This window comes from Anas platyrhynchos, chromosome 27 (genome assembly GCF_047663525.1).
Source record: "Anas platyrhynchos isolate ZD024472 breed Pekin duck chromosome 27, IASCAAS_PekinDuck_T2T, whole genome shotgun sequence".
NCBI classification, from domain to species: domain Eukaryota; kingdom Metazoa; phylum Chordata; class Aves; order Anseriformes; family Anatidae; genus Anas; species Anas platyrhynchos.
This window is the reverse complement of record NC_092613.1, coordinates 7823145-7845815: the sequence shown is the minus strand read 5'-3', so window position 1 is coordinate 7845815 and position 22671 is coordinate 7823145. Positions and strand designations below refer to the sequence as shown.

Genomic DNA, 22671 nt, shown 5'->3' with positions numbered 1-22671 from the left:
GTGCCAGGGAATCTGCTTTAAATATCTGGGGCTCATGTGACGGGGCTCCTGCGGAGAGCTGGCCGGGCTCTCTCCAGCACCGCGCTCCCAGGAGGAAAGTTTTGCAGTCTCCATCCCTCTACCGCCTGTACCTGCGGGCAGGGCTGTGCTTTTTGCTGGGATCCAGGCTAAAACACAACTGCAGGGCCCCCAGCCTCGCTGCGGTGCTCAGGGCATGCAGGAGCTGCGCTCACATGGATGTTTGCAGGTTGTTTCCGTTCCCTGCCCCAGCCTAAGCAGCAGTTAGGCTAACTGTCAGCGAGGGCGCGAGCCCCACTAATTACAGGCGAGTCCCAGCCCGGAGCCGTCCTGGCGGCAGCACCAGCAGGGAGGGCGCGGGCTGCCCCCAGCTCCCAGCACCACCGGTCTGGCTGGGTCCCAGCAAGACCTTTGGGGAGGCATCACCCCGAGCTGCAGCCACAGGGCCCACGAGGTTCCAGCTCCCTTTCCCTTCCCTGTTTGCCCATCACGTTAATTTACTTCACTCGGGTGCTGCCTGTCCATGGCGCGGTTGGGGTTGGTTCCCTTTCACATCAGTGCGCGCCTGTTGGCGTTCCCGGGCACCTCGTGGCTAGAAAAGATTGTGAGAAGCGTGATTTCAAAACGTGATTAAATGAGAAATGCTTCTCACTGAAAAAGAAACTACAGCATTTGGACCCTCAAAATGCAGTGGAAGTAGAAATAAACGTAAGGCAGGAGGACCTTACCCTAAAGCCGTGCTTCAGAGTTAACGTTTTGATGGCTGTTGGGGGTTTAAAGTTCCCGAAAATCCCAGCATTTGTTATTAACCGAGGTTACTCATTAACTCTCGGCTTTTATTTGTGTGACAGGAAATTGGTGACACTTCCTTGTGTACCTGACACAAAAAAAAACGAACTGGGGTCAAGTCCCTGTCTTTAGGCTTGGGTACCAGGAAAGGAGGTTCGTAGTGTGGAGGCCGGGGGCTTTACTGCCTGGCAGGGCACCTCTGAACAGCTCGGTGCCGTTCGCTTTCCAGCATGCAGCAGAGCAAAGGGATCGCACTGCTACTGCCCCCACCCTGGCCATCATCTCCTTGTACCGCCTGCAGGGCCCAGACAGGGATTTGTGGTCCCAGTGCCACACAAAGGGGCAGGTGGAAAGGTTTGGGGCTGGGGAGCCCAGCCCTTGGGGCACGACTGCCGCAGCGGGCGGATGACCAAATCCACGAGGCAGCGGGAGAAAGCTGGCAAACCACCACACATAAAGGCTCAGTGCACCACCAACTTGCAAAGTCCCGATTTTTTTGCCATCAAACTTTCATCACGCCTTGTTGAGGCATCAGACTTTGTGCAGCCTCCCCCCGGGGAGATGGAGGTCACCTCTCGGCGACGCTCCCAGGAAACCTCCGGACCCCTCGGCGTTCCCGAGAGGGAAGCTCCGGCCGGGCCCGGGCTGCTCGGGGGAGGCCGCCCGGGGGAGGCCACGGAGCCTCCGGCCGGGGTGCGCCCGGTGCTGCGGAGGCACCTGGGCAGAAGGAGGGGCCGGAGGTGGGGCCAGGTGGGCCCGGCCCGCTCCGCTCCGCTCCTGCCGCCCCGCTGCCTCCCTCGCAGCGGCGCGGCCCCGGAGCCGCTCGGTGGCCGTCGCTTCGCCATGAAGAAGCACCACTCCGTGCAGGGCACCTTCAGCCGCCTCTTCGGCAAGAAGCACGGCGCCGCCGCCGCCACCACCACCTCGCTCTTCGCCACCAACCCGCCCTGGATCTTCACCCAGGAGGTCACCTCCGACAGCGCGGGCGGCACCGGTCAGTGCCCGTGGAGGGGCGAGCTGGGGAAGGGGGAAGATGCGGGGGGCACGGGGGGACGGCGGCGGCCCCGGCCCTTCGAGCTTCGTCCCTCGGGGAGGCTGCGGGAGGCTCCGGCACGGCCGCTGGGGGCCGCCCCCGCGCCCCGACGGTGCGGAGCGGGGAGGTGCGGAGCGGGCCGGGGGGTGCGGAGCGGGGTGCAGGGGGTACGGAAAGGTGCGGAGCGGCCCCCGCCTTCCGCAGCTCGTTGTTGGCTCCCGAGCTGCCCCTCGGAGGGCTCCCCAGGCGAGGCGAGCGGAGGCCGGCGTGCTGCCGGGGTTTATTTGCGCTCTCCGTGGGTTTGAGCGCAATGCCGTGCCCTGCAGGCTCGTGTAGGAGGGAGCCGAGTGAGCAGCCAGGTAGATAAGGGAGAGCCGTCTGTGGACCAAGCTGGGTGGCTGTGAGGTTCCAGCAGGAGCTGCCAAGGCTCCAAAGTGGGAGCGAGTGTGGGGCGAAGCCGCATCCCGCTGCCATTGAGGGGTGGGGACAACCCAAAGGGCGGCTGGAGGAGCTGAGGTTCAGTGAGAACACGATGGGGAGTTCCACGCAACTCTTGCACACAGAAAAAAACCTGCTGGTTTCTAACTGTCGTAAACCTGAGAAGAACTCCAGCTTCCCTCTGATGTGGTTTGGATTAGAGGAAAAAAAAAAAAAAAAAAAAAAAAGGAAAGAAAAAGTCGCTGTGTCTGCTTATTACAAGATTGATTTCCGTGTCTGCAATTGCAGTACAAAGGCATTCCTTTCAGGTGTAGGGAGCTGCTGTGGGGATCAGCTTGCAAAGTAAAAGCCAGGAGTCTTTGAAATCAAGTGTAAATAAGGGCCATTGAATCACTCCTTAACATCCTCTTGGCGTTTATGCCATTAATTTCGTTTATATGGGGTAGTGTGACACACATGGGCTGAGTGACCACGCTCAGCGCAGCGTGTGCTGAGGTGTGTGCTCATGGTGAGGAGTGGCGTGCCCACAGCCCGGCGGGCCCAGGGGCAGGTTTTAGGGCATCCTCAGCTCCTCCATCGTACCCGCTGAAGTCCCATCCTAGGCCCTGTCTCTTGAATATTTGCCGCATAGTTTCATGCCATTGTTGCTGCCAAAAGGAGTCCACTGGCTGTGCTAAACCCCACCTTAGTTTTTCATACAGAGTAAACAGAAGTTAGGCAACGTGCGATGGGTGTAGGTTTGCATGTCACTGACTCAGAGATTCCTGAATATAGTGACTGATGCCGCCTCCTCGCTGCGAGCCGTGGATACCCCAGTGTCAGACGGGCTGCGCCTACTCCAGGTGATGCAACCCCGGAGCAGGAAGGAGTTCCATTGCATGTGCTGCAAATTGCTTATTTTATTTCCCATGACCGAGAGGACACAAATATCTTCAGAACAGGCTGAACACCAGAAAGCAGCCAAAGCACAGTCAGGGCCAGCCGCTTCCGACAGCCTGCGAAGGAAGGTGCGTTTGTTTCCTGAGCCTCCTTCCAGGAAAGGAAGCTGGCGGAGCAAGGTCTTGCTGGTGACAGGCTCTCAGCAGGCAAGTCCTGTTTATCTAGCAAAGAAAACACAACTACAAGCACTTCATTTTACTTTAATTAAATGCATTCAGGTTAGAGATGCTTAGTAATCTAGGATCAAAGACCTTGTGATCTTTAATCCAGTTTCTCACTGAGTTTACTTACTCAGTGACTTATTTAATAGAAAATTCTTGTTATTTCAAGTGTCTGAACTCTGCCTCTGCTCAGCGAAGCTGTCTGAATCCAAATTCTCATGTTGCATTGGCCTTATTTCTTGCTGGCTACTTGCTGAATGTGGGGTCACCCGAGGGGTTATGCAAAACTAGCAATAACAATAATTATTTGCTGGCATCTCGGGGATCCAGGCAGCTTCTCCTCTGCCACTTGGGCCCCTTACAGGCTGGGAGGTTGTAAGCTGTTGGTAGGACTACTATCACCAAAGCACCATGGATTAGTGTTTTTTAAGGTGAAAAAAATGCCCCTGTTGTAAAGATGCCCTTGTGAGAGAGGTTTTGGATAAGGAGAAAAAAGGAAGTCATGACTGACCGCAAGGACAGCGGCAGGATGATGGACACTGCTGGATGTCTGCCAGGGTAACTTGTGGTGTACTGGATGGGAGAAAGGAAAAGCTCACATGCTTGCTAGGCTAGGTGTTATGTCTCAAGGCTATTCCAGATTCATTCACCCCTCCGGAGCCTGGGGTAGCTCATGTCCAGCCCTAGCATGGTCAAGTTCCTCATTGCAGGTGTTTGTACAAGTGCTTTTCTTCTGCAGGGATGCACGTAAACGTTTGCCCTTCCCTTTTGCCACTAAACTAAGGGCAAAGCTGCATTTCCTGGGAAGCTTCTTGCCTGATCTCTGCTGGTCCGCAGAGGGCAGAGACTTAGAGAGAGCTTCTTGTAGTCTGATGAGAGGAAGACCAAGGGGCTCTGTAACATCTGTTTGAGGCGTCTGAGTTTGTTTTAGCTGGAGAGGTACTCATGTAATGATTTCTGCATTGTCATGTGAGACCACATGTCATCCATCTGAACCCCAGCTGGATCTGCTTTGATTAATTTAATATTATTTTAGAGAAAAGCTGCTGTGCCTTCTGGCCTCCTCTACCTGTCTGCAATGCCTGTTCTCTCCATCTTGCTTGCTTTAAGGTTATCATGTCCGAGCAGGGGGCTCAGGCTGGGCAGGGGGTTTGGGCAGCTGTTGGGACCATCTCGGTCACTGAGGCAGGCAGGGCAGGTGGCTCCTCTTGGGCGAGCGCTGCCTGGAGGTTTGGGAGGCTTGGGTGATGGTGATGAGCCTGTGCGGGGCTTATGCAACCCTTGCTCTTCTGCTCCTCAACCTTCAACCTCCGTACAGGACTTGACAGAAACTATTTCTGCGCTTCACACCTTGGCATGGGAGTTTGAGCACTGCGCTTCCAAATTGCTTAAGGAGGGAAAAAAATGTGTTTACTTCTCAGAGTCAGTGTCTTGGAGTGGAGGGGTTGGCTGTCTGCTGCCTCCTCTCTCTGAAACAACTATTTAAATCTGCTAGGTGAGAACACTCTGGCAGAGTTTTCTCCCTGCTCACAGCCGTTTTGCATGCTTTCCCCCTCCTTTCTCAAACCCTTGTGCTGTAATTTGGTCTCCTTAGCTGCGAATTATTTGTGTATCTCCTTCCAGCCAAGGTGGGGTTTACATGCTTCAGTGCTTCTGCTTGTTAATTCATGCTGTTAATCAGACACAAAGAACGTAATTAAAGTAATTTTATGAGCTTTATTCACCGTCAGAAATAAACCAGCCCAAAAGGCGTGGCTGAAGGTAAAAGCACAGGGCTGGGAACCTGGAGGACCTGATAGCTTCCCCTGCTCGTGACGCCAAGGCTCTGCGACAGCCTTTCTGCCGCAGTTTCTCCATTCGTGGTGGCATTTAATGGAAAGACGCTCACAGCCTTTCTTTGTAGGGCAGGAGTCTGAAAGTGTTATGGCAAGCATGATCTGTCCTCCAGTGCCAGTCGCATCGGAGGCCAGACGAACTGCTCCAGCGTGCAGAAGGATAGAATCATAGAATCATAGAATATCCTGAGTTGGAAGGGACCCTTAAGGATCATCAAGTCCAACTCTTGACACCGCACAGGTCTACCCAAGTTCAGACCATGTGACTAAGTGCACAGTCCAATCTCTTCTTAAATTCAGTCAGGCTCGGTGCAGTGACCACTTCCCTGGGGAGCCTGTTCCAGTGTGCAACCACTCTCTCTGTGAAGAACCCCTTCCTGATGTCCAGCCTAAACTTCCCCTGCCTCAGCTTAACCCCATTCCCGCGGGTCCTGTCGCTGGTGTTAATGGAGAAAAGGTCTCCTGCCTCTCGACACCCCCTTACGAGGAAGTTGTAGACTGCGATGAGGTCTCCCCTCAGCCTCCTCTTCTCCAGGCTGAACAGGCCCAGTGCCCTCAGCCGTTCCTCGTACGTCTTCCCCTCCAGGCCTTTCACCATCTTCGTAGCCCTCCTCTGGACACTCTCCAACAGTTTCATGTCCTTTTTATACTGTGGTGCCCAGAACTGCACACAGTACTCGAGGTGAGGCCGCACCAGCGCAGAGTAGAGCGGGACAATCACCTCCCTCGACCTACTAGCGATGCCGTGCTTGATGCACCCCAGGACACGGTTGGCCCTCCTGGCTGCCAGGGCACACTGCCGGCTCATATTCAACTTGCTGTCTACCACGACCCCCAGATCCCTCTCTTCTAGGCTGCTCTCCAGCGTCTCATCGCCCAGTCTGTACGTGCAGCCAGGGTTTCCCCGTCCCAGGTGCAGGACCCGGCACTTGCTCTTATTGAACTTCATGCGGTTGGCGATCGCCCAGCTCTCCAACCTATCCAGATCCCTCTGCAAGGCCTTTCCACCCTCATTTGAGTCCACAACTCCTCCAAGTTTGGTGTCATCAGCAAACTTGCTCAAAATGCCTTCTATTCCTACATCCAGATCGTTTATAAAAATATTGAAAAGTACCGGCCCTAAAATGGAGCCTTGAGGGACCCCACTGGTGACCGCCCGCCAGCCTGACGCAGCCCCATTCACCATAACCCTTTGGGCCCTGCCCGTTAGCCAATTGCTCACCCATCGTATGATGTTTTTATTTAGCTGTATGCTGGACATTTTGTCCAGTAGGATCCTATGGGAAACCGTGTCAAAAGCCTTGCTGAAGTCCAAAAAAATCACATCAGCTGGTTTCCCTTGGTCCACCATACGGGTGATCTTATCATAAAAGGAAATCAGGTTAGTTAGGCAGGACCTACCCTTCACAAACCCATGCTGGCTGGGACCAATGACTGCTTTGTCCCCCAGGTGCGCCTCAATACGTTCGAGAACCATCTTCTCCATGATTTTACCAGGCACTGACGTGAGACTGACAGGCCTGTAATTGCTAGGGTCTTCTTTCTGACCCTTCTTGAAAATCGGCACAACATTTGCCAGCTTCCAGTCTACCGGGACCTCTCCAGACTCCCAGGATCGTTGAAAAATAATTGAGAGAGGTTCCGCGATGACGTCCGCCAGCTCCTTCAGCACCCGGGGATGAATCCCATCCGGACCCATGGACTTATAGGGATCCAGGTGGAGTAGCAGATCCCGCACACGTTCAGGGTCGGTCGGGAGTTTGTCATCCCCACCGTCCCGGTCCTCCAGCTCGGGGCACCCTGGGTCCCGAAGCCCATCATCGGCATTGAAGACAGAGGCAAAGAAGGCGTTAAGTGTCTCTGCTTTGCCTATGTCATCGTCTGTGAGAAGACCTTCCCTGTCAAGGAGCGGCCCTATGTATTCTTTAGTTCTCCTTTTTCCATTCACATATCTAAAAAAACCCTTTTTATTTTCTCTCACAGACACAGCCAGCTTCAACTCTAGGTGTGCTTTAGCCACACGAATTTTCTTCCTACAGACACGAGCAGCATCCCTGTATTCTTTCCATGTCACCCGGCCCTCCTTCCAGTAGCGAAACACTCTCTGTTTCCGCCTAATCTCCATTAGAATGTTCCTGGTCAGCCACGCCGGCCTCCTGCCCCGCCTGCCTGACTTGCGATATTTAGGAATCGCCTGATCTTGTGCTTCTAGGAGGCATCGCTTAAAGAGTGACCAGCACTGGTGGACATCAAGGCCTTCAAGAGCAGCTTCCCAGGGGACCTTGCTGACTAGTTCCCCGAGCAGCCTGAAGTCCGCCTTCCCCATATCTAGGGATGAGGTTTTGGTGGCACTTTTCCTTCTGTCACCGTAAATTTTGAACTCAACCACTTCATGGTCGCTATGACCGAGGCGACCACCAATCACCACATCTCCCACCAGACCCTCTCTGTTTTCTAGCAACAGGTCTAGGAGGGCACCTTTCCTAGTTGGCTCCGTTAGCACCTGCACCAAAAAGTTATCATCTAGGTGCTTCATGAAGGATGCTGCGGGCAATGTGATGTCCCCCGCATCTCCCTGCCACTGCCCTCAGCACCCGTCCTGCTGGCAGAAAAACACACAAGGGGCAGAAAGAAAACTTTCTGGGGGAGCCCGTGTCCATCTCTGTGTCCCAGAGATGTCCCAGCAAAACATTGTCATCCACCTGAGTCCCAAGGGACAGTGCTGCTGCCAGCGGGCAGCCAGGCTCGGGCTCACACCCGCTGTCCCTCCCTTCTGTGCAGGTGTCGGGGTCGTGCTGTTGTGATGGGGCCGAGCAAAGAACCCGTAATTAGCTCTGTGCTTTGATGCAGCTGCTCTGCCCACAGGCAGCAGCTCCTGGTTTGGTGTGGGCTCCTGGCTTCGGCCTTCCCCCAGTGCCATCTGCTGACAAATGAGACAAAATAAATTAAATAAAATCCTGCCCGTACTTAGAGGCTGTTGTGTCGTCTCTGGACAGCCATGGTCCTGGGGGCTGGAGCCTCACCATCATGTAAAGAGCTGATCTGTTTGCTCCTAAAGTGTTTTCCTTCCCCAAACCTAACCTGAGTGGGGAGTGAATTGAATGCTTGTACTGACTTCTGACTCTCCTGAGGTAAATTTAAGTTAGTTGCTATTAGCAATAAGCCTTTCAGAGGGACTTGGCCTGCCCCGTGCACTTTCAAGGCCAGCATTGGGAGCTCCGGGAAGGCTCTTGCTGTCGCAGGCTGCCAGGGCTGCCCGGCTGGGTCCTGCACCCCTGGACCTGCCTCTCCCTGTCCTCAGCTCGGCTCCAAACACCCAGATATCCCTCACAATCTGACATTTCTTGGGACCTGAAATAGGAAGCGCTGTGAAGGATTTGCTGAAACAAGGTGTTGTCCAGCACTGTTTTTCCCCATTGCCTCGAACGCAGTGCTGCTGCTGACAGCCTTCTCTTCCCCTCAGGTGATGTGATCGAAGTGTATTATGGCGATAATCGCTTCGGGACGATGACCGACTCTGGAACAGCAACACTCAAGCCTCGTCCGAGAGTCCGGCCGCTGCTGACTTTCTTACCCCTGGTGAGTACCAGGCTCACTGCTGAGGTTTGTTACGGCAGAGCTCGTAGCTGGTGCCCTGAGCCTGCTGGTTTGGCTGCTTCTCTCACCCTCTACTTGGGGGAAGAAAATAAATGAAAAGCCAAACCGCTCTGTAATGATGGTGGATACAAGGGATTAACAGGTGATCCAAGTTCAGGATTTGTGCTGGATGTAGGCGAGGTACTTGGGTGAGAAACGTGTTATCAGACTTGTATTTTCAATTAAAAATATCGCTGAGCACGTAGGTGATAGAACTGGCTCGCGCTGCATTTTTTGTAAGCACTATTGGCAGCCTTTCTCTGGATCAGGCGTGCTGCTGGATGGAGCGATAGCAGAGCTGTCACGTTTTTGGCATAGGAGCGAGGAGGCGATGCAGCAGGTGTCTGTGCAGAGGCTGATTGCCTGCACCAGCTCCAGACACACTTCATTCTGGTGGGAGACCAGGGAGCGTTAAATGTAAGCACGTAGAAAAGCAACTCTCTGGCTCTGTTGCAATTCCTCTGAACACAGGGAGACCAAAGCCCCTGGCACAGTGACTCCTAACTGCCTGCTCCTTTCTAGGACCCTCAAAATGTAAGTTCTCCATTAACAAACTTTACAGGAAATCCTGTCCAACACACAGAACACCCTCCTGTGAGTCTCCTCTGTCTCATAGCAAACAGTAGGCACAAATGTCAAATATCACAAGCTCAGCAACCATGCGAACTGAGGGGTGGGTGAGGTTGCATTTTTTCCTTATTCTGTAAGAAGTTTGGCTTCTGCAGAGACCCTGTCGCTCCCTCTGCGACTCTCCAGAGGCCGACAGGGAGGAAAGATCTGCAAGTCCTTGCCAGGTGGAGTTAACCCCAAGACAACATCTTCGTGTGTGGTTTGTTGAGCTTGCAGTGGTTGAGGTCGCGTACCTGATGAGCTCTGACGGCGAGCATCAAAGCACCACGAGCGCGCGCCAGGAGGCGAAGGCGGCCGCTGGCAGCGAGCGGGCGATGTGGAGCTCCACCGAGGGCGAGGCTGGGAGTGGGAGCAGGACGGGGGTTTGCTGCCGTGGTTTCTAGGTTTCGCTCTCTGCATCAGAGCAGCTGTGGGCGGCTGTCACACCTGTGTTATCAGGACATGCTGGTGAACCTTTACGTGGTTGTTGGGCTGTTTTTCCCAGTCTCTGGGTGGGCAAAACAGCTCTGAGCAGAGCTACCAGCAGCAGCTGGACGTGGAGAGCACAGCAGTGAGCACCAACACAGCTGGACCTGGAGCTGTCTTTAACCCAGCTGAGATCCCCCCCTGCTGCCTCCAAAAGCCACAGGTGTTTGCTGCTGGCTTCAATGCTCTGCTGCCGAGCTTTTCTCCTGTGGAACTCACCTTTCTGAAGGTTTTACCTCATGAAGACCACAGGGAAGTGCATGACTGCTCAGAGGCGTTCTGGAAAGGGCAACAGCTAAACCTGAAGTGATGCACACAGGTCACTGAAGACAGTAAAACACTTAAAATCCCTTTGTCTTGACAAGTAAATCCTCTCTGAGCAGGGGATGTTTTCCTTGTACATCCTCATCCTTTTAGAGCCGTCATCACCTACAGCAGCACATGGGCTGGTCTGCTGTCAGCCAGCTACAATTAGCAGTTCGTGGGGTTGTGCAGGTGTCATTTGGAGGACAATTGTGGGGGTTATACATCAATTTGAGTGCATAATTAGCAAGTTACAAAGGTTATGGGCACAAAGGGGTTGTGCCTTCTGTGATGCCTTCCAAAAGACAACAGCAGGTGAAAGAAATCCTGTGTGAGCTGGGCAGGGTAGGAGTGGTGCCTGAGAAACTCCTGGGATTGCTGACTTCAGTGTGTGACCGTGTTGGGACTGGGTTTTTGCAGAGCACAGCTGGGTTCTGGCATCTTCTCAGAGCTTCCAAATATTTTACTGGTGGAAATGAATGTGGTTCTGGACCGAACAGCACAAATGGAATAAGTACTCAGGGCTGTCACCCTGGCAGTGGTGCCTGCCTGCAGCAGGGTTCCCCACAATGGCCCTTCTGAGGGTTCCTCTCACCCTGCTCCTTATCCAAAAGTACCGTGTTTAACTGAGGAAATCAGTAGGTGTAAGCCACGTTTTTTAAAGACCAGTCCGTGCTGGACATTTGCATTATTTTGATTAGGTTTGATTCTGATTTGTCTTGGCACAGACGCTTCTGCTGCCACATCCGTCTTGGCGCTGGGCTGTAGTGCAGCCACCAGGCTGTTCTCCTGCCTTAACCCCTTCTTCCCATCCCACCCCTCTGTGTTCCCCGGCAAGGGGCAGCTGTGGCACATGCATGGGGGGTGCAAGCCAGGGCGATGCGGTGCCTCGGCCATGGACACCTGGCAGCTCTTCTGCTGCCTGCCCCCAGCAGCGAGCTGCACTGGCTGTCCCTCAGGACAGTGTCCCCTTCCCCTGGGCAGAGGACAGCGTCCCATTTCCCTTTCCCCATTCCCTGTGGCTTCCTGAGAGCTGCAGGTGAGGGCAGAGCTTTGGCAGCCTGCGGGACTAAATTCCTTTGGTTAACCACCAGATGTCCCAGGCTCTGCTTCAAAACAAAGAGTTTGGAGGTAGCTGTCCACATCTGGGGAAATGCTTGGCCTTTTTAAGATGCCCAAGATGTAAGGCAGATATATTTTGGTGCCTTTTTAAGGAATGGCCTCGAACCCTAACTCATTTAATGTATGGGAAGTGTGGGCTTCCAGGGAAAGTCCATGGGAAGGACTGGGGACGGTAAGGACAGGCAATCTCTTTCACTGAGGGCAAGGGATATCTGTTTCAGGGATTCCTGGTCATCCCAGTGAAAGCTCACCCCAGCGGGATCCTCAGCACACCCAAATCCAATCTGAGCACCGCCGACTGGAAATGCAGGTTCCTGCTGCACCACCCACCAGAGGCAGCAGCCGGCTCTGAATCAGCTGGAGCTTTGCTGAGCTGGTCGCGCCCCTAGCAAACATACAAGAGGAAAATAATCTTTCTGGTCATCTCTCAAGGCTGGCAGCGTACTGGAGATGCTTTCCATTTTAGAAGCCAGCTTATGACATGGAGATGGGTGGTTTTTTGAGATGCTGAGCTTTAGCAACTGCAACAGAAATTTTTAGTGTGAAACAGGCTCGCCCGGTTTGTAGGACCTGCTGAAATGACATGTCCAAAACTACTCATTTATGACGTGTGGACTTTTGTTTCCTCCAATTTTGCATAGAACTCTTCCGTCTGCTGTTCCTTTTCTACTCCCATCCAAATGTATGATGCATACATTGATTTTAATTCAGGTCAAATGAGTGCTCAGACGTTTTTGTTTCTCTCTAAATGAGCAGGTATCCTCAGGGTGCTCCCAAGACTGGCAGCAATGAATTTTCACAGCAAATGGAAACTGCTGGGCTTTTTTTGTGTGGCCTTTGGTATCTCATTGCACTGGACAATTTCATTCTCAGATCTTGAAGTGCCTCTGTTACCCTTTATCTTCCCTCCGGCTTTCAGCTGAACCTAAGGATCTCTCCCCTGCATCGTTCTGTGTGTTTAGGAACAGTAAGGAGGTCTTAGATGAGGTTGTAAGGCTCACCTCATTTATTTTGCCACTAACTGATCAGTCCTTATGCTTTAGCAGACCTTGGCTTCTCCACCAACGTGAAGTTGCCTGGTCAGTTGTGCAATCCCGTGAGCTGTGCGTTCCCATTCACTCTCTCCAGGCTGATCTATAACTGGCTCACTCACTTGTGGTTATAGAGGATCTTTGGTAATCTGCAAGCTGCTAGGCTTTGCAAGCAAAGCACGTGTATTTTCTTCTTATTTTGCTGGATGGTAGTGGGTAGGGGGGTCCCAGCGCCCTTCTGAAGGAACTCTGGCTGCTGCTGCTGCTTCTAAAGTCAGCCCTGCCCCAGCAGCTCTCACGTTCCTGAACTCCTTACACCCAGTGCAGTGTGTAATGTTAACGTGCTGGATACACTGAGCTTAACCTTTGATCAAGGAGACTTTGGAGTCCTACAGCAATCTCCTGTAAAAATAGTGCTAATACCAGTGAAAGGCAAAGGGCACCGGCTTGATTATTATCTAGGCTTTTGTGTACAGAAAACCAGCGCACAGCCGTGGTGCAGACTGACTGTAGGATGTTTCCTTTGCACAACGGGCTGTTAACAGCTAATGCAAACAGCTGCCTGGGGTGAGGAGCAGTGCAACAGGGCTGGCCCTGCGAGGACGGAGCCAACGCTGAACGGTGTGTCCCTGACTGCTGCCCAGGGGCCTGGGAGCTCCTCATATTTCCTCACTATGGTCTCTCCCATCGCTGGTATGTGAAAGCCCAGTCAACTGCTTCGGTCACTTACGTCTGTGCTGACAGCCTGATTCAGCATCAGTTTGTGTTTTGGACGTGGGCGCGTTAGTGTACGTTTCGTGAGCAGCTCCAATCCCTCTGCGGAGCAATCTCAGCAGTGAGTCACTGGAGGAAAGAGGAGAGGCTTTCTGCTTTTGGCAGGTGTATGAGGCAGGAGCCCTGGTCAGCACTCTAGGTGAGTCAACATGCCTTGAATATCTCACAGTGGGTGGTTATAATTATCTAAACTGCCCTAGCTGTAAGCATCCTCACAAATGTGTAGGCTGCTAAATTGCATGGTCCTCTACCAGCTAAATGCACTGCTGAATTTTCAGCCTGAATGCTAAGGGAGTAATTGAGAGTGAAACAAACCACACAAGTAGCAGTTTTCCCCAGACTGTTCAGATATGCTGGTGCCAGAGTTTCCCAAAAACCTGGGAGCCTTTCTGCAACTTCAGTGACTGTGGTGTGTACGTGACTGTGGCAGAGGCTGTCAGTGCTTGCTGGAGAGTAATACCCACAAAACCAGTGGGAGCTATTAAAATTGGCTTGGTCTGTGAATGGTGAGAAACTAATCCTGCTGATCCCACGCTGTGGGGCTCTAGGCTTGGATGTGAAACAGCCGTCCTCCTGTACAGCCTGTCTGTACCTGACCAGCGTGGGGAATTGTGTCCCTGTGGTTTGTGCAACCTTTATTGCTTTCCTTGTCCCCTTGAACAGTGTCAACAGCAGCCATTGCAGTACCTCGTGTCTAGGAAATGGCACTGCATCCCGTCAGGCTCCTGTTTGCTGAGATGAATTACCAGCCACGCATCCTACTGCCCTTTGTTCTAATACCCTGGGCATCAAACTAACAGCTCCATTTTCTCAACTATTGCAGAATGCCCAGGAATCCCACGGGGTGGCTGTGCCAACGCCGTCAGTGCCAGAAGACTTTGAAGAAAAAGCAGCTCTTGGTAAGGGATCTTCTCTGTTAAGAGAAGATACGTTCAGCAGTGCCCTGCCCTTGGGCTCGGGGAATCCTGTGAAGGAAGCGTGCATATACCACTCTCTGGAACAGACAGTCTGGTCATGAGATTTTTAATGCTAGAATCAAGCCTGCTATTAATAACTTTTTGAAGTTCTTGAAAATGAATTCATTTCTATGGGGTGAGGCATAGTGGCTGTTAGAGTTGAGCAAGCTTCAGACAGCTGTTGAGCAAAATAAACCGGCTTACTAGGAGGGTGACTGGCCAGAGGCAATTCTGGGCTTCGTGGTGCTGACGGAGAAGGTGTTCATGCCACCGTGCTCTTGCTCTTCCTTGCAGGCCCTGGCTCCCAGATCAATGGGAACTACCGAATGTACAGCTCGGTGGGGGACCTGCGCCCGCAGGCTCTTGACGGGGATGAGCTGGATGAAGACATCCCTCCACCACCATCAGTACCCCCTCCGCCCCCGCCAACAGCACGGGCCCCCTCGCCACCGCTTCTAGCCTCACCAGCCCTACAGCCGCCTGAAATGCGGCCGCCTTCACCACCGCTGCCACTGCCCGAGACGGTGCCGCCACCTCCTGCCATGGCACCTCCACCACCCCCAGCCTCCACCCTGTCCTCCCCTGGCATGCTGTCCCCTCCAGACTTCATCCCACCAGCCCCACCGCTCTCCAAGGCCCCCGTGCCCTTCACCAATGGCATCTCCAAGTGGAAGTCTGAGACTGTGCTGAACACGAGGCAGGCGGACGCCGAGGGACCACTCCACACCACTGAAGTCCAGGTGCCGGCTGCCCCCAGCCCGAAGGAGAGCCTGCAGCCCCCCAAGCAGTGCCCCGAGCCCCATCTCACCTTCCCAAGGTCCTTCAAGGTGCCTCCTCCGGCCCCGGCACGGTCCTCCTCCATCCCCGTGCAGGAGAACCAGCCTGCCCGTCAGGAGCCCTTCTCCAGGCAGCCCCACGCCCGGCCTCCCCTCCCGCCATGCTTCACCATAAGACCCGCAGCCAAAGCTCACGCAGGAGAAGCCAAGGAGAGAAATCCCCCGCTGAGACAGCCCCTCACCAAGATGGCTGTGCCGACCCCTCCACCGCTGAGCCCCAAGCCAGGTCCAGAGATCATCGGCCGGTCCCCGCTGCCCAGCTCAGAGTCAGAGAAGAGTCCCCAGCCAAAAACTGCCAACAAAGACTCTCCTCCGAAACCTGAAGTTCTCACTGCGAATGACCTGGAGCTGCCTCCTCCGGATTACCCGACCTCTGAGGACAGCTGGAAGGATGCCGGCAACCTGAGCAGGCTGCAGCACGAGCTCTCGGCCCTGCTGCGCTCCCCCAGGAGGGAGGAGAGGCAGACGGAGGTGCCAGCAGCTCCCCGGCCCGCAGGCGGCAGCACCAACAATGCTGGCAACCATGTGCCTGGCCCCAATGGGCCCCAGCTCACCGAGCCTCCCAGGAAGGCCTCGCCATTACCCACGGGAGGGGAGAAGGAGAGGAAGGAGGGGCCCGGCAGCCCCCCCAGTGCCATGGGCAGCCCCCCCGGTGAGGCACAACCAGCTCCCGAGAGCAACTCGGCCGTGCAGCCCCGCAGCGTGATGAAAATCAGGAATGAGCTGGAAGCAGTGTTCTCCCTGAAGAAAGAAAGAAAGCCTGCCCTGGGGCTTGCTGGCCAGAAGCAGGGCCCTGAGGATGGGGGCAGCACCCCACGTTTGCGGTTGAGTCCCCCTGACCTGGGTGATGCCGTGCTGCCAAAACCAGCCCCAAGCCTGCTCCCAGCCCCGAGCCTGCTCCCAGCACCGGTGGTGGCTGCTGCCGAGGAGCCAACCAGGCAGGAGGAACATCCCGTTCCTGTCACCCCTGCTGCTGACAAGGCCACGGAGAGCTCGACCACTGCTCCCCAGTCCCCTGACAGCAGTGTGAGTGCCCCAGAGCTGCCTCAGAAGCCAGAGGAGGAGCCCCCTGCTCCCACTCCCCCATCGCCCCCCATCTCCCTAGCCCCGCAGCCTGGCGCTGCCATCTTCCAGTACAAAGTGCACCGGGCTGGGGCTGGCTCGGCCGAGCCTCCCTGCCCCAAAAACTCATCCAGCAGCCCCCCGGGAGCCTCAGGCTCGGGGGAGGAGGAGGTGCTGATCCACCCCGTGACGGGTGAGCGGGTGGAGCGGGGCTCCCCCATGGCGCTGCTGCTGGCAGCCCGGCAGCGTGCGCAGCGGGGGCAGCTGGGCAGTGAGGCGGGGGGCCCACCGCGGGCAAAGCCACCCCCAAAACTCGGCAGTGCCGCGTCGGACACCACCTCCACCACCAGCTTCTACCGCCACGAGTCCAAGCCCTACTCCTTCACCGTGGTGCCCCGGCCCCTGTCAGGGACAGGACAGAGCAAGCCGCACTCCTTCTCCAGCTCCTCAGAGCAGGGACGGGTGGTGGGCGAGGGGCAGCCCCCCGGGCACCAGCGGGCCACTGCCTCCAGCCTGCTGCGGGGCCTCCTGGAGTCAGGTCAGCCGAAACGCCCCGAGCCTCCCCGCTCTGCCATGCCCAGGGATGACGAGGTGGAGGAGAAGAACGGGGAGATGACGCTGGACTACGCCATCATCCCGCCACCCCCCGAGTTCAGCAACGAGGTGGATGAGGCTGACGGGATCCCCCAGAGCCGGGAGGGGAACCGCAAGTGCCCCAGCTTCCCCGACTGCAGCCGGGGCTCGGAGGCACCACGGTACTTCAGGTGGCCTGGCTACGGCCGTGGCTACAACTACGGGAACAGACAGGAGCCCGTGGAGCAGAGCAGGAGGAACAGCGACCTGACGCCCCACTATCCAGATTACGGTGGCTCTGCTGGCTACTTCGGCCGTGGTCCAAACAGCCGCCCGCTCATCAAAAAGCGGCTCTACGTCTCGGAGCCTGAACGCTCCTACCCCAGGGCAGCTGCCCGGGGTGCGGGCGCTCTCTCATCCTACGGCCCTGGGGCATACAGCTCCTCGGCTGGGGAGGGGGCTCGCCGCCTGGGCTCTGCCCACCGGAATGGCCCCGCCAGCACGCAGGGCAGGCGGACATCCATCGATTCGGCTGGGAAAGCCGGGCCGTACGGCGGTGCTGACACCAAGTACAAGGCACAGAATGGGGATTTCTCGGCAGCTGGCAGGTAGGTGCCTCCCTGAGCTGGCCTACCGATGGTGCTTGGATGGCTTGTGTGGTGTGGCTGGGCAGCGTGGGTTGTTGTAACAGCCCTGGACCAGGACCAAAGGATGGCTTTGGTCTTGTTCCGTGGCTGTTACAAAGACCCTAGGGAAATTGGCATGAAAGCACCACCTTGGGTCACCCACCACAAGCAGTGGAGAAAAGAGCTTTGCAAGTGGCTCTTGCTCCACCAGCTCCGTGGTGGGGATGTAATGGCAGCACGGTGGCCGTGCCTATCACAAGCAAACACAGACGTGGGTGAGGGGCTACTGGGGGGCTGCTTGCAGGGGAGAATGCAAGTCTTCCTGCTCTGATAGAAAAGCACAGCTATATGTGGGATTTCCTTGGCTTTCAGTGACTTTCCCTGTTGTCTTCCCTCCAGACCTGCCCACGGCAGCTCACAGTACAGTGGACCCACCAACACCTTCACGGTCAGACCCGGGACACGGCAGCCTATCTCCTACGCCTACCAGAGTGGTCACCGGTAGGCTTGTCCGTGGGGCTGCTCTGCCACCTTCGTCCTTCAGCTGGCAAGAGATGAAGAGGTGCCTCAGTGGCTCACCACCCTGGGCACCAGGGACAGTCCCAACCCAGCCAGCAAATGAATGCACTGCTTGAAACTACAGAGGGTGAAGGCAGAGAGCAAATCTGGGACTTGAACTCTTCTCAAAAGACTGTCATGGAGAGTAGTTACTACAGAGGACCGGCTGCTGTTCGTGAGCAAACGTGTTTTTCCTTCTCTTCCCATTCTCCCGGTATTATTTTCAGAATTGCAGCTTGTTAGGTCTTCTAAGAAAGTGAAAGGGCCTAAAGAGTCTTAGTTCTCTTTAAAGAGCATCACCACTGGAGAGACTGTTTTCAGTTTTGTTTTTTTAATTGGTTTAAATGCAATGTGCTTGGGAGTGGGGAGAAAACAACTGGGAGATAGACATAATGGAAGCAAGCTGCTGTATATCTAAATTTAGGGGAATTAAAATAAGAATGTGAGGTCAATTGGATAGAAATAGTTTAGGATGACTAGATCACCACCTCCCTCAATAGCCTTAAGCAAATCAGTTATACCGGTGCCTTAAAAACAGCTTGGTGCCTTAAAAACAGGTCACGGCTCTCTGTGCCTATCCCCAGGAGCTGGGCTCAGCAGCTCCACAAAGGTCTGAGCCCCCTTCCCCTGGGTGTGACCACAGGGGTCAGCAGCTTTGGGAGTGTGGGGCCTTGCTTTCCTGTTCCTTTTGGTCACTGCAAATGTTTCTGTTGCTAATTAGTCATCGTGGAAGGCTGAGGCCGGACTGGATGGCTGTAAAGCACTCCGGCAATACAAGACATTCAGCAATTCTTTTCCTTTGTCAGAGGTGGTGGGTATTAGTGACTCAACAGAATGGTACCGATGGGGCTTTCTTCCAGGATTACTTTGCCGCGTAATACCCACATAAACCCCACCTCTACAAGCTAAGCCACTTAGTTCTTATAAACTGAGGCTTGGCTTTGTTTGATTTCGGGGACTGATAAGCTAAATTTGGGTAGTTGTAAAGTATTTGACACTCCTGGGTGTGAAATGTCTCCAGTGACATACCTGAGGGACCTGTCTCCAGCTATTCCCATTAGCACATTGTGAACACTTGTCTGGGTGTTGAGTGTGCGTGCAAGCCTGTCTGCTTCTGCGGATCTGTCTGGAGGAGCTAGCGATGGCCATGCTGTGCCATGGGATAGAATAGTCTGAAAAGGTATCTCACGCTTCAGAGGGCAATGCGCTCGCTGTAACTGACCAGGTTTTGAATAGCTAACCTCCGGAACTTAGGAACAAATACATCTTCCTCATAGGTAAACTTGCTGAAAATCACTGTAAGATAGGTGTAAAAAACTTGTAGAGAGTATTTTCTAATCACTGATAAACTAAAAGCACTTTGAGACATTAGTCTACTTTTATTGAAAGCACTTTCTATTCTCAATATTACACAGTATCATTAGTTCCACTCAAGCTTACCTTGCATTGTGTTGCAAGCAGATTTTGCTCTACAATTTGACTCAAAACTCAATGATATATTTTTCCCTCAGTGCAATTTTCAAAACAGTTATCTTCATTAATGTCACCTTGTTGACATTTGTTTTATATTATTCCCAACTCTACCTAATAATTTAACAGCTGTTTCAAATATTGCAGAGGCTTCAAAGTATTCTGAACTTTACTTTGCTGTGAATAAAATGAGAACACAAATACCGTAATAAGTCTAATAGCTAATTCATAGGATGTTGTTATGCCAGTAAGTCACAGTGACTAGGAATATTTCCAGACGTGCTCACTCCAGCTGGTACCGAAATAACACAGTTTAAATAACTGGATGTTCACTTGTGAAGAAAAGGAACTATGGAGTAGCCACCTGGGTGTTTAAGTGTACCAGTGTCATGCAGAATAGCCATTTGCCCTCCTCCCCCCTTCCCGGTGAGGAAGTTTCCCATGTGAGGAGCATCTTGAGAATTCTTCTTTATCTATGGAAGTGGAGCCGTGATCATGTTTGCATAGCTTCAGGGCTGTGTTTTACTATCGGATGGAATTTCACCACTTTCACCTAAAACAAAGCTTCGCTGATAATACTGCAACCTGATCTAGAGGTTTGCACAATGAGGAGTTACAACTGCAAAATTGATTCCTAAAATTAGTTTAAATGTAAACAGTTGTTGGGAGACTTTGGTCTATATTAAATTCACACAGTCTCTGGACAATCTTCCCCCTCTTACAAACTTTCCTAAATCTGAACATAGCCCCAGCAATTTTTTTTTTTTTCCCCAGAGCAAAATGTGAAACTCCAATGTTGTCACTTAACTTTGAATTTCATGTTTACTATTTCACCCACACATACAATTCCTATGTAGTCGTAATAGGCACGGTGTTACACAGTGTGGAATGTCTTGTTTCTGGTAGCTGTGTATTTGTTTATATTAAATAGTAGAAGCCTGAGAATGTAAGTCAGTTTTATGTACTAGCCATTATTCATTCAAAGAACACCCATTCTGGGAATGCATGGTAGGCTAAGCTGTAATGAAATCAGGCAGGACTGTTCACAGTTGTAAAACTGGTTAACCAGAATGTCTGAAGCAGTGAAACTATTCCATTCTTCAGACACTTTGGGCTATCCCTGCTGCTTTTGAGTGCATTAGGAAAATACTAGAGTTTCAGTAACAACTAGACAGGCCAAGGCCACTGGGAACTGTTCAGGTTACAAAGAAATCACTGTCAGGGCTGTTGACAGCCAAAGAACTTTCAGAAGTGTTAAGTTAAATCTGTAACTCTGCCAGAACGGGGAAGAGCTCCCTCTTGCTTGCCCAGGTGATCTATGTGCTGTACCAAGTACCATTCCTGTTTCTCCTCCTTCTCCCCCAGCTGTTTCACTATGAAAACTTAGCAATAGAGGAGGAGTGAAGTGAGGGGTATTAACAGAGCACAGCAACCTACCTTACAGACCAGCCGTAGCACTAGAAATTATCTTGACACCTGACAATGGAGTTCTTAACACTTCAACTCTCTCCCGAGTTTGGTCATTCAAGTCTTGATACCACATAAATCATCCCCTACAGCCGTCTTCTCCTCAAAGTACCTGCTAATGTAGCATAACTGATAGCTTTACTTGTAAAGCCTTTGAACAAAGTCTCTTATTTATGAGTGCCATTGAAAACTAACCTTCTTGCATTAAATATGTCTGGATGTATTGTTTTATTACATGCAGTCTGACTCTTTTTAGTATTCTGTTGTCCATCTACTATTGAGATTTTTGTGTGTAGGCTTAACAGGACAGGAAGAAGTCTCAAATTGGCCTCAGTAACAGTCTGAATTTCACCTTACCTAGGGCTTTGTCCAGTTCCTACTTAGCAGCTGATAAGCACTGTGGCAATTTAAGTGTTTCCAGAAGCCAGATCAAGGAAGGAACAGGCAGCTAGCCCTAGCTGCCCCTTTGCTTTGGAAACACCCCTCGCATCCAGCTGGTTAGGCAGGCTGAGAGCTTTTACACTTCAACCTGTGCTTCTATAAATAGCATCCTTGGTTTTGAACTTTTCATTAGTAACGCAACTTGCATATTTATTTGCAAGTCCTAACTAGAACGTTGTACTTAAAATTGAAAATGCAGCGTGAGTAATGCAAGCACCAACATAAAAGGCAGGCTTGCCTTCATAGTGGCTTACTCTCTCCACTCCTCCAAATTGTTTATTTGCATTCTCATCTCTTTAATCCAGGCCTGGCTACAGAACAAGGTTCTTCATTAGGGAAGCGTGCGATGTATCTTGAAGCTTTTACTGTGGCCACAAAGTATTAGTGTCCCTAAACCTGAACGGTGTGTAAAGTGGCCTGGGCAGTGTTAGCATACCACAAAACCCACAGAATTCTCCAATTCCTTTGCAGATAGTTTACAAGTCAACAAGCATTGATGTGGTGGTGTCAAAGTGTTTCTGCTGTGCTGCCTGCATGCTGGTGGGACTATTTAACATGGCCTCGCTGGCTCCTCGTGATTATACCCTTGCTAAGCTAACACAGCAGGTTGGTGACTGCTAGATAAACTGTTGCTCTTCCGTGCTTCTCTTAACATGGTGAAAAAGACAAGTGGTAAAATGGGTAATGCTCTAAAGGAAGATGCAAACTTTTGACTACTGTCATGCTGGCAGCTGCTGCCCTCCCGTGGCAGAACACAAAGCTTCACCCAGATTTGCAGGATGCTGAAGCACTTGATACTGGGAACTTGTTTCTTTTAGCCGTACACCATGGAAACACTACTTGCATTAAATAGCAACGTGGTGCATGTTTGTTTAAGAACGGTTGCAGCTTCAGGGCTGAAATCACTTCAGCTGTATCAGTGAGCTCAGCTAGCTCTTCAATATTATGGAAGTGGCCCAGTGAAACTTATAGGCAGTTATTAATGAACACTATGATTTATTTTAAAACTCTTCCATTGTTCTCAAAGACACCTTTTTCACAACCAGCACAAGACCTGTTTCAGGTTTTAATACACAATCAGAGATCTGCAACAGGTGTAACTTTTTCTTGTCAACTTTGCTTAGCTTGTTTAAGGGATAGTTTTGAGGGAACTTGTCAGTTTTCATAACCATTTATCTTTTCCTTACAATACAGTGCTCTAGATCAGAAAGTTTGCTCTGTAACAGTTATGACAGTGGAACTCAAAAAGGAGCAAAGTAAGCTTAAAAGGAGAAAAAGTACAGAGAATGAGAAAGCTTATTTGGCCTAAAAGTTAATGATGGGCTCTGCATGATTTGGATCAACAAAAGTAAAGGTTTATGGAGAGATGAGCCCATTTACAGTTTAGTGTCACTATCATTCTAAAGTAGCATTATTGTAACAGTATTTGTTATTTCATTAGCCAAGACCCACTTCTGTCTGTCTAGCAAGTATTAGTCTGGAGCAAGCCACAGCTAGAACAGTAGCAA

General features: G+C 52.4%; 1 protein-coding gene across 2 annotated transcripts; it reads left to right on the top strand.

Moving 5' to 3' along the window:
- Positions 1 to 1530: 1530 nt before the first annotated feature.
- C27H6orf132 (chromosome 27 C6orf132 homolog) lies at positions 1531 to 20956 on the top strand. Of its 2 annotated transcripts, XM_027444751.3 has the most exons (5): positions 1531 to 1801; positions 8677 to 8792; positions 13998 to 14073; positions 14425 to 17209; positions 17627 to 20956. In XM_027444751.3, exons 1-5 carry the CDS (start codon positions 1651 to 1653, stop codon positions 17730 to 17732), a joined length of 3234 nt encoding a protein of 1077 aa, XP_027300552.2. In that variant the 5' UTR covers positions 1531 to 1650; the 3' UTR covers positions 17733 to 20956. The 2 variants fall into 2 exon arrangements, with proteins under 2 accessions (XP_027300552.2, XP_038024134.1); XM_038168206.2 differs by lacking the exons at positions 1531 to 1801; positions 8677 to 8792 and adding an exon at positions 12676 to 13313.
- Positions 20957 to 22671: the final 1715 nt, after the last annotated feature.

What these genes read in the sequence shown, in the direction of transcription:
- C27H6orf132 (XM_027444751.3), top strand. Translation starts at nt 1,651, where the DNA reads ATGAAGAAGCACCACTCCGTGCAGGGCACCTTCAGCCGCCTCTTCGGC. An exon ending in CGACAGCGCGGGCGGCACCG is followed by an intron (nt 1,802 to 8,676) that starts GTCAGTGCCCGT and finishes TCTTCCCCTCAG; the next exon opens with GTGATGTGATCGAAGTGTAT. An exon ending in TGAAGAAAAAGCAGCTCTTG is followed by an intron (nt 14,074 to 14,424) that starts GTAAGGGATCTT and finishes TCTTCCTTGCAG; the next exon opens with GCCCTGGCTCCCAGATCAAT.